Source organism: Agelaius tricolor, unplaced genomic scaffold (assembly GCF_023055355.1).
Source record: "Agelaius tricolor isolate 1412-34295 unplaced genomic scaffold, bAgeTri1.0.p SCAF_9, whole genome shotgun sequence".
Taxonomy (NCBI): Eukaryota; Metazoa; Chordata; class Aves; order Passeriformes; family Icteridae; genus Agelaius; species Agelaius tricolor.
Window position 1 is genome coordinate 46,989,283 of NW_027269269.1, and position 13,572 is coordinate 47,002,854.

At 43.1% G+C, this 13,572-nt stretch overlaps 1 protein-coding gene across 1 annotated transcript; it reads right to left on the minus strand.

Moving 5' to 3' along the window:
* Positions 1–6,161: 6,161 nt before the first annotated feature.
* CUNH3orf38 (chromosome unknown C3orf38 homolog) lies at positions 6,162–11,839 on the minus strand. The gene is made up of 3 exons (XM_071433816.1): positions 11,684–11,839; positions 10,136–10,356; positions 6,162–8,416 (listed from the first exon to the last, which is right to left on the minus strand). Exons 1-3 carry the CDS (start codon positions 11,814–11,816, stop codon positions 7,841–7,843), a joined length of 930 nt encoding a protein of 309 aa, XP_071289917.1. The 5' UTR covers positions 11,817–11,839; the 3' UTR covers positions 6,162–7,840.
* Positions 11,840–13,572: the final 1,733 nt, after the last annotated feature.

Consider the following 13,572-nt stretch of genomic DNA (forward strand, 5'->3'; position numbering starts at 1 on the left):
AAAAAAGAAAAGACGATGAAAAAAAAATCCTATCACACTCCCCCCACACTTTATGGATTTCAAACCTTGGCTCACATGTCAATTCAAAAGTATGAAAAAAACCACAGGGAGGGAAGAGCTGGAAAATATTATCTTCCCTAATTTCTCAAAATCAAGATCCCAAGTGCTTGCTGGAGTTTTCATATAATTGCATGCTCTCCTCATGTGCCTGTCACCAGCAGACCAAACTCCTTGGCCCCTGCATTTCCCCAGGGCTGAGAGGAGAGGGAACATCTCCTCGCCCTCAGGTGGGTCACTGTGCCCTCACAATTACTCTGTCACTTTGTTCCCTTCAGGACATCCAGAGTGACCAACACACTGAACGAGTAGCCTGCCCTGGGTGCAAACAGAATACATCCCTTTTTCTGCTCAGGAACAGGAACAGAACTACTTCTTCCATCCCAAATCCTTCCTTCAAGGAAATACTAATGGTATTACCTTGAAGAGCTAAATGGTGCTGTCAGAGCCCCCAAAGTTTTGTGAGTAACTCTTTGGGGACAGCACTAAATTGGAAAAAGAAAGTGACTTGATCAGTGTGAAATGTTATTTCAGGTGAGAAGGAAAAGGGACACTTCTCTCTGTATACTAAATAGCAGAACAAATGCATACAGGTGTAACATTTGTTACAGCAATCCCCAGCACTGCTCCAAGAGACAACTTCCCTCCCCTTCTACTCACCTCAGGTTTTGGGATACACAACAGGATTTAAAATGGGGGAAAAAAGAGGAATAAAAAAAGAAGGAAAGAAGGACCCTAATGAGCTTGCAATATTCAAACTGGCATTGTTCATTGAGGATATTTCCTAGTGTGCAGTCAGTAGTTGAGAAAATACTGACAAGATATTCTCTCAAGAGGTCAAAACAGCTTTACTGGCACTTTAGAAAAACCAAGGGAGTTTGACAAAGGGTTTACCACAACGTCCAGTCTACATAAACCACTTCTCAGAGCATTAACTTGGCCCATTCAACTTTTAGCAAACTTTAAGCCCATTTGATGTTAAGTTACTCAAAATGCTCCAAGAAACGGGAATTACAAGAGGAAAAGAGACAAGAAGACAGAAAAGACATAGAAAAGCACACAGACCACATACACATTCAAAGAATGCAAAATTTGAAATTAAAACATCCTGAATACCATTCAGGAGCACACAATTCATCAGACAACTTTTACCTGCAGAGATCAAACCACATCAAAAAAAAAGTAGTTACAAACAGAAATCCGGTCCAGCAGCCCTTCACTTTTGACCTGGGATCTGTAGCCATACTTTTCTGGCTCAATTTTACTTCTGTTTAAAAACTGGAATACTACAAAAAGCCTATCTATAGACAGTAGATCCAGGATTTCCCAGGTAAGAAATAGACATTTAAGGTGTTTTGATTTAACTTTTTTGTTTAAACTTTTGTTTAAACAATCACTGGGACTGGGACAAGGGGAACAACCTTCCAGCAGCATCATCATTTTCCTTTGGCACACTGAAAATGTCAAGGATTTTCCAACATGTGTTATTATCTTGTGGGGACGCTGAAAGCAGAAGGAATCTGGAAGTGAAGTGAGGAGCTCAGAATTTCAAAGTGAAAAGGGTGAAAACTAAAAGATAAAAGAAGTAAAGCTAATTTTAAGCCCATTCCCTAATTTGTAACGCTCTAGTTACTGTGAGCAGATATGGAAACACAAAGCCTCTAATTCTCTCCAGCCCTGCCCAGCATGCAGGAGGCCAGAGGAAGCACACAGGGAGGTAGAACACATACCTTCTGATGAAAAGTCCAGATTTAGGGCACTCCAAGTGAATTAGACACAAGGAACTATCCCAGGTAACTCCAGGCAATTGAAACATGGCATAATTACTAATTAAAATTACACAGTTATAGAATTCTTATGGCTCCCAAGACATGAGAAATCACAGCTGATCTCATGCAAGCAAGAGGTGGGACACTTGTGCTCAGCAGCTTCCCACATGTAGAGTCCCAAGCCCTAGGAACACATTTTAGGATAAGCAGACACTTTTACCTCTTCCCAGGTCCTGAGGAGGACAGGGTGGGTGGTCTTTTCCAAAGGGCTGCAGAGTTGGCTCCTTGTGTCACAGGACCACTGGAAGGGCTCATCCACACACCAGCCTCTCCCCAGGGAACCCACAGCCAGATCTTTTCCATAGCAGGGTTTAAAAAAATCCTATCCATCATGCTTAGCAGTGTCAGCCTGCTGCCAAAGTTTGTCAGCTATAGCCTGTAAGCATCCAACATTTTAGGTTGGAATCCAAGCCCTCTGTTCCATATGTAAAAGCTTTAGGGCAAACACAGAGTTTGCACCCACAGCACAAAATTTCTCGTGGGTGGTTTTCCCCCATATGCAAAAACAATTAACAGTGTTTGAATTAGAATGTTCTTAACATGTTCATTTTATGATCTAGTGGTTTTATTGTCACTGCTGACACTGCTCATGCTCCCCAGCCAGCTGTAAAGGGGTGGCATGCTGGGCTGAAGCAGGAGCTGCCTTGGCAGTGACAAATCAGCCCTCCTGAGCTCCCACAAAACCTGGCAGATCCACAACAAAATCCCAGTCTGGGACTATAACATGGAAGACTGACCAGCACTGAAATTCAGCTCACCTGGGGAAGAATTTGCCCTTCTATTGCTCAGAAGGCCTTTATCCTTGTTCTTAACCCCTCACTGAGCTCAAAGTAAATTGTGTGATGTCCTTCTGCCTTCCAGCAGTCCTTGCCTGTTATATCTGGGGAAAGCAGCTGCTGGAGACAGCTGGAAGGAGACTTTTATGATTATTACAGTAGCTGCAAAGTCATCTGTGCCATGGTTAGCACTCAGATGTTTAGCAGTTTCTGTCACCAACACAAATTTTAATGTAGAAATGAGTCTGCAGGCAGCCAGGGGAACCCACAGCACCCCAGCCCAGCCATGTTTCGAGAGAGGGGCAGCTGCAAGGGGCTGGAAATCCCCTGGAAGATGCAGGAGACATTGCCGGGAGCTCATGGTTTGGTCACTGTCACAACGACACAGATGTGACAGAATGGAAAATTGACTTATAAACTGAAAATACTGAGACACTTTTACTGTCATGAGATGTATTTCTAATGGGAGCATTTAAAGAGTTTGTGTCTCATAAGATGATGTTCCTAATTTCAGAGAAAAAAAAAAAAAAGACTGCTCATCTGAGCCTTTCAGATGCACATCAGCCAGCAAGTAATTGAAGACAAAGTGTTTTTCTGTAATAAACCTTCATAATGAAGCACCAGAGGAAAATCCTAAAGTTCAACTCAATAAATCACACTAATCTGCAGAATGGGATTTTCCTGCCACTAATCTTGTTAGAGCTGGGGCACTGTGCAAATATATCCAAACACATAATTACCGGAGAGATATTAAACGGATCGATTTATTTCAATAAAAAATGCAAACTTTGAGGAGAATTCATTAATGCTCAAAATCCAGCCAGGCAATAAATAACACTAATGAACTGAGAAAAAGGAATAGATGAACAAGTACTGACATGATGTCTTATGCTTATTGCTGTTAAAGAGGAGCTGACAACTACTCCATTTGAAATACAAATCCTGCAAGGGAAATGCTAGAAAGCGAGTGAAAGACTTGTTAAAAATATGTATGTACATATATATATACACACATTTTAAGAAAGCATTAGGATGAAAACTAATTTAATTTCATCCTAAGGAGGCCATATTACCATTTTCATCACCCTTAAGCTGTGTTTACATTAGCAAACAGTGCTGTGCAACAGGAGCATAAAACAGCTGTTGCTGAGATTCTGCCAGCACAGGATCTCTCCCGTGTGTTGGGGGTTTGCTGCCAGCCAGCTCCAGGGTGGTCCTGCAGCCTGAGTGCCTCACAGAGAGCAGGGTACCCTGGCCACCGGGCTGCAGGAGCTCCCTGGTCCATTTTGTCCCAAGGGAACTTCAGGGTGAATGGTCTGAAATGTGAATCAGATGACAGGGATTGTGGGTGTGGCAGGAAACACAGTATTTTCCTCAAAAGCAGCCTCCTGACTGGCACTGAAATGCTTCCTGCAGCAGAAGCACTCAGGGCACTGTAAAGGGCTCACACTAGGACAGCAGAGTGCAACACTCACCCATACAACCCAAATGACCCAGTGACAACCAGGGGTATCTAAAAGAGCCTTTTCAGTAAGGGCTGTGAGAGCTTGTCAAGACAGAACCCAAGAACATGTTGTTCCTTGTGCTTGGGAGGTTCTGCAATTTGCCAAGAGGAAAAATGAAAACATTTGGTTTGTTATTTTGGAATTATAACATGGTATTCAAACAGCACACTTGGAGTTACGCAGGCTGCTTTCAGAGAACACTTGCAGGGATTTTCCAGAGGCTCCTGAAAAAGAAGGAAGACATTGAGGGGCTGAGGTGTGTCCAGAGAAGGGAACAGAGCTGGGGAAGGGTGTGGGGCACAAGTCTGATGTGGACCAGCTGAGAGAGCCAGGGTTGTTTAGCCAGAAGAAGGCTCAGGGGGACATAATCACTCTACAGCTACCTTAAAGGAGGGTGTAGTGAGGTTCTCTTTTCCCAGGGAACAAGACAGGAAGAGAGGAAATGCTCTCAAGTTGTCCCAGGGGAGACTTAGACTAGATATTATGAAGAATTTCCTCACTGCAAGGGTGGTCAGGCTTTGGAACCTACAAGTTTTACTCAATCCCACAGTTCTTACAGCAAAGGAGGGGCTGCCACCTCTCCTGGTGGAAGATCCCCAGATTATTCATTCATTCCTTACCTGAAAGCTGCTTCTGTTCATTATTTGGAACAACAGACTTCAACAGCTGAGGAGGAAGAAAGCTCAGATATCAAAGATGAGCTTGTTTCATTAAATCACAGTCAAGTTATTAAAAATCACAGTCAAGTTATTAAAAATCACCATTTCCTTTCAATAGTCTTAAGTGGGAAAATGCTGGCAAGGCACCCAAACCTCATTGAGATGAGCAGCTCAGGCTTTTACTGGTTATAAAACAAGTAATTTATGGCAGCATGTACAACATGATGTTATCTCCCTTGCAATTTATGCTCTCAGAGGGCAGAGAAGAGGTTGTTGTGCAGGAATTACACATCCCCTGCTCCTTCCAGCAGATGCCTCTCTGCACAAACACCACTTTCACAAAAATCTCTGCTTTGTTCTAATCTAGGTCTCCAAAAAGTTTCTCTGAGGGCAACTACTACTGGCAACAAGCCCAATAAATGTTGTATTTTCATCATTTCTTTAAGTTTATCCCAGAAATATAAGAGGTTTCTTAGTTTACATTCTGCTGAGGGATTCCCTTCAAGCTTTCCTTTAGATCCAAGACAAGGGGGAACCTGGTAATTTCAAGGCATTTTGATGCCAGCAAGGAGTGGGATAAAGCAGCCTGTTCTGCACAGTCTCCTCGGGACTGCAGCTCCGAGCAAGTGATGAATCTGCCACCAGATGTCACCCAGAGGCCACTCCTCTCCCCTGCTGAGACTCCAGCAAGCCTCTGGATTTCCTGCAGGCAGCAGGGATGGTCACAGCACTCATCACTCCTGCACTTACACCCACATTTAACTTTGGATTTCTACTTTGTGCCCTTAGAAAAGAAAAGAAACTTTTAAGCTGCAGTACATCTTCAAAGTGCTTTGAAAGCTGCAGTACACTGCAAGAACTAAAAGCAAAATGCTATGGTTGTTGATATCTTTACTGGAAGCCTGTATTTCTCCTTTTACAGAATTTTAACACCCTGCAGAGTTTACCCTTATCCAACTCTTAGGGGAAAAAACAAGCTACTGAGACAGATAATGAATTGCAAGAAAACAGCAAGCAAGAAGCATCTTGTGACAAGGGAACATAAAAGATTTCCTGTCATAATAAAGACAATAATAACAGGGAAAAAGCCAGCAGAATAAAAAATTATAAAGTCTAAATAGATAAAGATTATTAGACACCTTTTACAAATTCAGGAATACACTTAAAACCTTCATTTCATGGGAAGCATCCAAAGGAAGCACAGAGGGACACAATTTCCACTGCTTAACGTTCAGAAAGTTCCATGTGCTTTGCTGCAAATCAGAATTTTGCTTTTTATCAAATTATTTACCAGAGAGAGATCTAGAAAGCACAAATTTAGCATTGCAGCTTCAGTGGTAGTGATAGACATAAGAAACTGTTATTGAAAATATTTGTTGTGGTAAGAAACAGAGGAAAAATGGATGACAACAGTTTTGAAGAAATTTTACTTGATGTTTTCAGTCTCCTAAATACAACTAAATGTCCAGTGCTTCCAATGGTAAATCAACAATTCCTTCAGCTCTGAACAGCAGCATCTAAAAAGAGGGACGAAATCACTCCTGTAAAAATTTCAGCTTTTTGAAACTTGTCCATCTCCATTTAAACAAGTCCTAACTTTTCCCTTAAAGTCAAGGTTAAGCTAAAACCTTTGCCACAAATATTCTTCTACTCTTAAAACATTCTGTCTGTGTTGATGATTTGAAAATTGAATTTGGAACTCTAAGTAAGGATATTTATTCTAAACAATAGAAAAATTAGAAGCCACAACTCAGTTGTTTATTAAGAACATCCCAACACAGTATTTGAACTTTTGCTTAGAAAAGAAATTACTTTAAGGAGAAAGCAAGATTCAGACTGTTCACAAAGATCAGTTCTGTGCATACCTGAACCTCCTTGTTTCCTCTCACCCAGCCATACTTCACCACCACACACCTGGGAACAGTTCTTCTGGTTCTGCTAAGTTATGGGGAATGTTTACGCTTTCAGAACTTTAAACAGTGAAGCCAGAAAATTAAAACAAAACTCCCAAACAATCAAACAGGATGCAGAAAAACAAGTTTTCACCTCACTTCACCTCTAATCCCCTATAAATAAATGCAGTAAAAAAAAAAAAAATCAAGTTTTACAGTGGCAATAATTTCAATAATTTCCTATTATTAAGTAGTAATTGGGTACTTTTCTTAGTGTGACCTATCACTGTAACCACCCAGTGGTAACAAATGGACTTTCAGTACCTGTAATAAAACAGCTCAGAGTAAACAAAATACTGATCTTGAGAAAACATACAAAAATCACAACTATTACATTAAAAACTCTGTTGTAATTACATACAAAAAAACTATCAGAGCATTTGGTTCATACAGTGTTGCTGCAAGTTTTGAAATCAAGTTCTTGATCCAGGACAGTCAGTGCTAGAAATGGGCACCCATCTCAAGTCTGCCTGCTTGGGGACACAGACAGAAAAACTTGTGTGTGTTCAAGACAAAACTGGAACCATAAGGTAAAAGGACAGGAAGCAATCAATGCAAATAAGCTAAAAAAAAAAAAAGATTTCAACAATGCCAAGTTCCCTGCACTGTCCCATTAAAACACATTTAGAACATCCACAGCAGCTGCCTCCATTCACAGTGTTTTGTTTTGAGCTTTTTATTGGTTTTCCTGGGACTCAGATGTCCATTTAAACACTTAGCCCTCCCAAATTTCCAAAACCAGATGCAATGACTTCCTGCTACAGCTCAGGTGAGAGTTTCAAATGGTGTCCTGAAGAGAATGTGCAGTTTGTGAATCCCTCATTACACATGGCTGCCAATCCATATTTAAATGCAACCATGAATAACCCAACTCCACTCTAATGACAGTGAAAAACCTGAAGGAATACCCATAAAAATATTTGTTAGCTCTTGGAAAGTGCCCACAAGCATCACTTGTGTTAATACCCTGTATCTCAGCCTGCCACTCAGCAAATCTTACTCAGAGAAGAGAAACTGCATGGCAGCAACAACCCAGCCCCTCCCTCAGCTGTGACAAAATGCTCAGAATTTCTGAGGTTCAAACACAGTCAGTTCATGCCCATCATAGAACTCTCTCAGTTGGTTTGACTCATATTTTATGGAAGGTTGTTCCATTTGCATCCCAGGCTCCAGAGCGTTCTGCCCTACTATTTTAAGGTTCACCACTTTTATTTTCCAGGTGTTATTCCTCATGGGGCAGCTGATGAGCCCAAAGATCTGCTCAAAGACACCCAAACAAGTGTTGTCTCTGTGAACTGTGCCAGCCACTGCCACCAGCACCAATCCATGAGGGGACATGGCACATTTCAGGCCACTGGAATGCAAATTTGGGTTGAAGAGGAGACATTCTTCTTTAACCAAGGACAGCAGGCGCAGGCTCACCATGTCTGCACCCACATACTGTTCCACATTTTTTTCCAAAGTGTTGTAACAGAACTTCAGTTTGGCATCCTCCCAGAAATGCTGTGGTCCCCATGTTGCTTCAGATTTTACTCCCAAAGGATGCTGAGAGTTCAGGAGTTCAAAGTACCACTGGCAGAATTCTCCTCCTAGGCCAACAATGTCATCTTGTGGTGACTTCTGTCCATTTCCATAACTCTGCAGTCAAGCAAATTTTTTTCTTAGAACTGTTCAGCAAGATTGTCACTTAGAAAAACATCAAATCGTGCACACACTTATATTAAACTTTTAAGTGTTCTGAGCCAGAGTACCTGAAGAGAAATACCACAGTAAAATCTCATTTCTTTTTACTAACTTGATTATCTAATACAGAGACCCAGGACAGGTTCTTTGAATTACACCTAGAAAGTGCTTCACTGTCTTGGGCTCCTTACAAAGAGGAAAGTCACGGTTCTACTGAAAAAGGGCAGGGGAAGGATGAAAAGTAACATTTTTTGGAATTAAATGTACAGTTACTTTGTAGAACTTCACAGTATTTATGACTTGACAGCAAGACTTTTTCCAGAAGTAAATCAAATATCAAGTTTGCTAACACCAAAGTCTGGTAAGTATTAAATTGTGTTATAAACACTAAGTAATTAAGTGTGAAAAATCTGGAGAATTCTGTATAGAAATGCTGTATTTGCTTCACTACAAGTTGAAATCATTTCCAATTCTGTTACATAGGTTCAGGTTTCCCATTTCTTCAAAGTGGTGAAGAAAGAAGGGATGAGAATTCAGAGAAAACAAATGCAAAGAAAGATGTATATGATAAATAAATCAACTGACTTTCTTTAAAATTTATGAATGTGTTATAAGTATTTCATTTATGTACCATTAACCACAGAATTTTGATAAGAGAAACCTTTCTCTTTTCTCGAATTATGCACACAGAAAATTGTTTTGAAAACATTTCTCAGCTAAATGCTAACTGTCATCAGTTAATCCCTGAGTGAAAGCTCAGTGCAAGAGGTTCTCAACAGGGACAGAGGTCTCACAGCCCAGGAGGTGAGGCTGCTGCCCATGAGGGCTCTGAACTACAGCAAGGGGGCCAATCAGAACCATAAATGAACCTCCAAGTTCATTACACCATGAGGATTTGCTAAATAGCAAAGACTTAAACTTCAAAATAACCTATTATTGCCAAAACACATTTCCTTTTACTGTATTAAGTGTTACAAATACACGAGCAAATTTTGTTCAGCTGTTTCTGGCTTATATAGAATTCATTGTTGCAGCTCAAGAGAACAGCTCTTACTCAGCTGAATGTGTGTTGCTTTTCCTTCTGATCAAGGGACATCTGCATGGACATTTTTTACATCTCAAAGAGGAAAGAGTCATCTAAAATACAGGGATAAGGAATGTCTCCTCTGTTCCTACCAGTGCTCTGTTGTGGGTTTACCAGATCTTGAGGGCAGGCATTCCTTACTACAGCTCTGAACAGAGCCCACCATAATGATGAGTTCAGTTGTTTGGAAAAAAGGGAAAACAAATGGCACTGACCTGTCACTGCTGGAACTGCACATTTAATCAATATATAAATTCAGTAAAATCAGATGGGCCTCTGCAGGATTTTTGTACTACTGTTTTCAGTTGTCCCCAAACCCACAAAACTGTATCTTCTAATTTTAGCCTATAGGACAATCTAAAAACTCAAAGCATGGAGAAGACCCCGCACGTTAGAGTTCAAATACTGTGAAAAACAGAGCAGACACCTTCAGATGTTGTCATTTAAAACCCAATTAAAACCAAACCAACCAAGAGTTAAAAAGGTTTGGGACCTTCCTACAGTTGCAGAGCCACATGTGCATCGCTCATCCTGTGGAGGCAGGGCTGAGCAGCTGGAGGATTTCCAGCAGCAGCAGCAGCAGCACTCACCTGCGCAGGAGGTTTTCTGTGCCCTGGCTCCGGGGCTCGAGCCGTGAGCTGCCCGCTCCAGAGCTGCCTCACACGCTCGATCAGGACATGCTTCTCCGAGGAGGGAGGCACCGAGATTCCCTGCGCCGCCAAATACTTGAAGATGATTTCTCTGTAGACTTTCCGGCGCCTCAGAAGTTCCTCCACGTTTTGGCTGTACACCAGAATAGCATGAATAGCCTCTGCAAAGAAAGAAATTGAAGTTAGAGTTATCTTCTTTCACAATAAAACCCCAAACCTAAGCCATTTCTTACACTCCTGAGCTCCAAACACAGTACAAGTCAAAGTGGCAGGACATGAAGAGACCAAAAGTCTGCAAACTGAAATCTGGCCTCATCTTATCAGACACAGAATACACCACCCAAAGACTTGCAAATATGCTTCTTGGACAGGAATTCCAGTGAAGTGTTTCAGCAATGCACAGTAGTTTGAGAAAGTGAGGTTCCACCTCCTTCCTGAAGCCTGCTGGAAATGGAACTAAATCTGTTTTATTTCCACACTAATGTGATTACAACTCTCACGTTCATAAGAATATGCATCCTAGCACAACAACAGTGCATTGAATGGCAACAATAAACAAAATTCAGCTACAAGGCTCTGTAGCAGAATGAGGAAATATGACAAACTTAAATTCTCTTTTAAAGCAGGTGTAGCAGACAGTTCCCACCTGAACTGAGGCTAGCACTTAACAAGGGATCTATAAAAACCCTAAATCTAACCAGAAAGAAATAGCTAAAGTAAAACACAAAAATCTTTTCATGTAACCTACAACCACAGCAAAAATAGGGGGGAAAAGGTAAGGAAAAAAACCCAAAACCTACAGGCAGAAGACCTTTTAAAGAAATGTATTGGGCAAATCTTACAGGTTTTAGTTACGTCATATGACATATACTCAAGGCCAAGTAGGAGCACATATATATATACATATTCATCAGGCATATGTGTATATACATACATATATACGACTGTACATATACATAAATATACCTGAGCCACTGGGCAACAAACCCAGTGCCCTCAGGTAACTGACATAAAAAATTAATTCTTATGAAACAAATCTCAACAAAGTGATGGAGGACAGTCACAACTGGAAGCATCCTGCAAAAAAAGTTCAGTGGAGATTCGTATTTTACCCTTTCAAAACCTGAAAGCAAATGTGACTGACGCCAACAGCGAGAGACTGTTTCAATACTTTTAAGGAGCTTTCAATACTTTTAAGCACTAAGGGCACAGCCGTGCTCGCAGCTCACTGCAGGGGTCTGACAGGACAGAGATGCTCGAGGAGCTGAAGGTTGGCCACGCGCCCGTCACCACCGCAATCTCCTCGGCCTGAACACCCCCAAGCTCCGAGCAGCCACCCCCCAGAGCTGCTGGGCCGGGCAGGAGAAGGCTCCCGGCAGCGACCCCGAGCCCCCGGGGCAGCCGCAGCCGCCGGCCCAGGGATGCGAACGCAGGGCCCGGCCCAGCTCGGAATGCCTCGGGCCGGCGGTGCCGGCGCTGCCCGCGCACCTTGGCGGCTCTCCGGGTGCACCAGGCGGTTGGTGACGGTGTCGGTGAGCGCCAGCAGCTCCTCGGTGTGCAGGAGCTCCAGCAGGTCCCGGCACCCCGCCCGCTCCCGCTCGCTCAGCCCCGGACCCGCCATGGCCGCGCCTGGTGCAGCGCCGAGCGCCCGCCGGAAAGAGCGGCCGGCACCGAGGTTCCGCTCGGAGAAAGGGCCGGGGGGGGGGGGGGGGGGGGGGGGCAAAGCGGCTGGGAGGCGGGTTTAAATGTATAGACTGTGTGTGTTAAACATACGGAGAGTTTATAACTGAGTGTGTCCTTCCCTTCTAGCCCGCCCTGATGTCGTGCTGAGCTCTAGGGAGATGCTGGAGAGCAGCAGCATGGAAAAGGACGTGTGGGTACTGGCCCATGGACAGGGGATGGGAGCCAGCCCTGGAGCCAGGGGCAACATCCCTGTCCTGGGGACATCAGGGACAGCTTGGACAACCAGAGGATTGTCCAGCTCTGCTCTGGGTTGGGACAGCCTTACCTCCAGTCCTGGAGAAGCTCTGGCCACCGCACTATCAGAAGGTTATAAAGCCATTTAGAGTGTCCATGGGGAAGGGCCTTGAGGAGAAGCTGTATGAGGAGGGCTTGGTCTCTTCAGCTGGATAAGAGGAAGGCTTGCTGCAGTCACAACATCGTCCTGAGGGGAAGAGAAGGGACAGACACTGATCTCTCTGTGGTGACGGTGACAACAGCTGAGGGAATGATCTGAAGTGTCAGGGAAGGTGTAGGCTGGATATTAGAAAAAGGTTCTTCTTCTCAGCACTAGCCTGGCAGAGCTCAAAAAGCATCCTGATGGTGCTCTTAGCACAGGGTGTGACTCTTGGGGTCCTGTGCAGGGCCAGGAGTTGGACTCTGTGATCCTTAGGGGTCCCAGCCAGATCAGGATATTCTCTGATGTCATTCTATGATTCCTACCACTGGTCACCTCACCTGGACCAAGCCAGAGTCCAATCCACTTGTACCTGAGGCAAGAACTGCACATTGCCAAATGGTGCATGGCCCCAGGACTGGGAAATCCAACAGCACAGCACCTGTTTAAGGAAACAAAGTCCTATAAGCTAAAGATGCTTTTTGTTACTAAATGCAAGCTCTCAACCTTGAGTTGCTCTTCCACCTAGCACCAGTGGTAGACACCTCATAAAAGAGACAAGAGAAAAGATGAACAAAAAAGGGAAGAGAAGGCAGCAGAAGCTTTCACTGAACTAAGCATCATAAGCTACATGCTGAGAAATAAAGGTGCAAAGAGTGCTTGACCTCTCTGTGGCAGAAAAAGCCAACATTCTGCTCCACTCTATGCTTTAATAGGGACGTGTGAGGAGACCACCTTTCTGTGCTAAAGCTGCCTGTGATTTCAAACCCAGGAACACACAGATCCTGTAAAGACACACAAAAGAACTGCGTTTTTACTTACTGCAAAAGATGCTTTTGCACTAAGAACTGAACTCATCATTATGGTCGGCTCTGTTCAGAGCTGTAGTAAGGAATGCCTGCCCTCAAGATTTGGTAAACCTACAACAGAATACTGATGAAAACAGAGGTCACATTCCTTATCCCTGTATTTTAGATTGTTTCCTCTTTAAGATCTAAAAATTCTCCATGCACATGTCCCAGGTTGATCAGAAGGAAAAGTAACACACATTCAGCTGAGTAAGAGCTGTTCTCTTGAGCTGCAGCAATGAATTCCATATAAGCGAGAAACAGCTGAACAAAATTTGCCCATGAATTTTAAATTCAACTTTAAGATAAAAATTCAAACTGGAAGCATCTGGAAAGCTTTAACATAATAATGCTTATTGTCTGCTGTGCCAAACTTCCCCTCATGAGCACAATGATTTACTATTCTTGATAAG

Coding starts and splice junctions, on each gene's coding strand:
- CUNH3orf38 (XM_071433816.1), bottom strand. CDS start 11,816: ATGGCGGGTCCGGGGCTGAGCGAGCGGGAGCGGGCGGGGTGCCGGGAC. Junction 10,357..11,683: donor GCACCCGGAGAGCCGCCAAG/GTGCGCGGGCAG, acceptor CTTTCTTTGCAG/AGGCTATTCATGCTATTCTG. Junction 8,417..10,135: donor ACAGAAAACCTCCTGCGCAG/GTGAGTGCTGCT, acceptor GCTTGACTGCAG/AGTTATGGAAATGGACAGAA.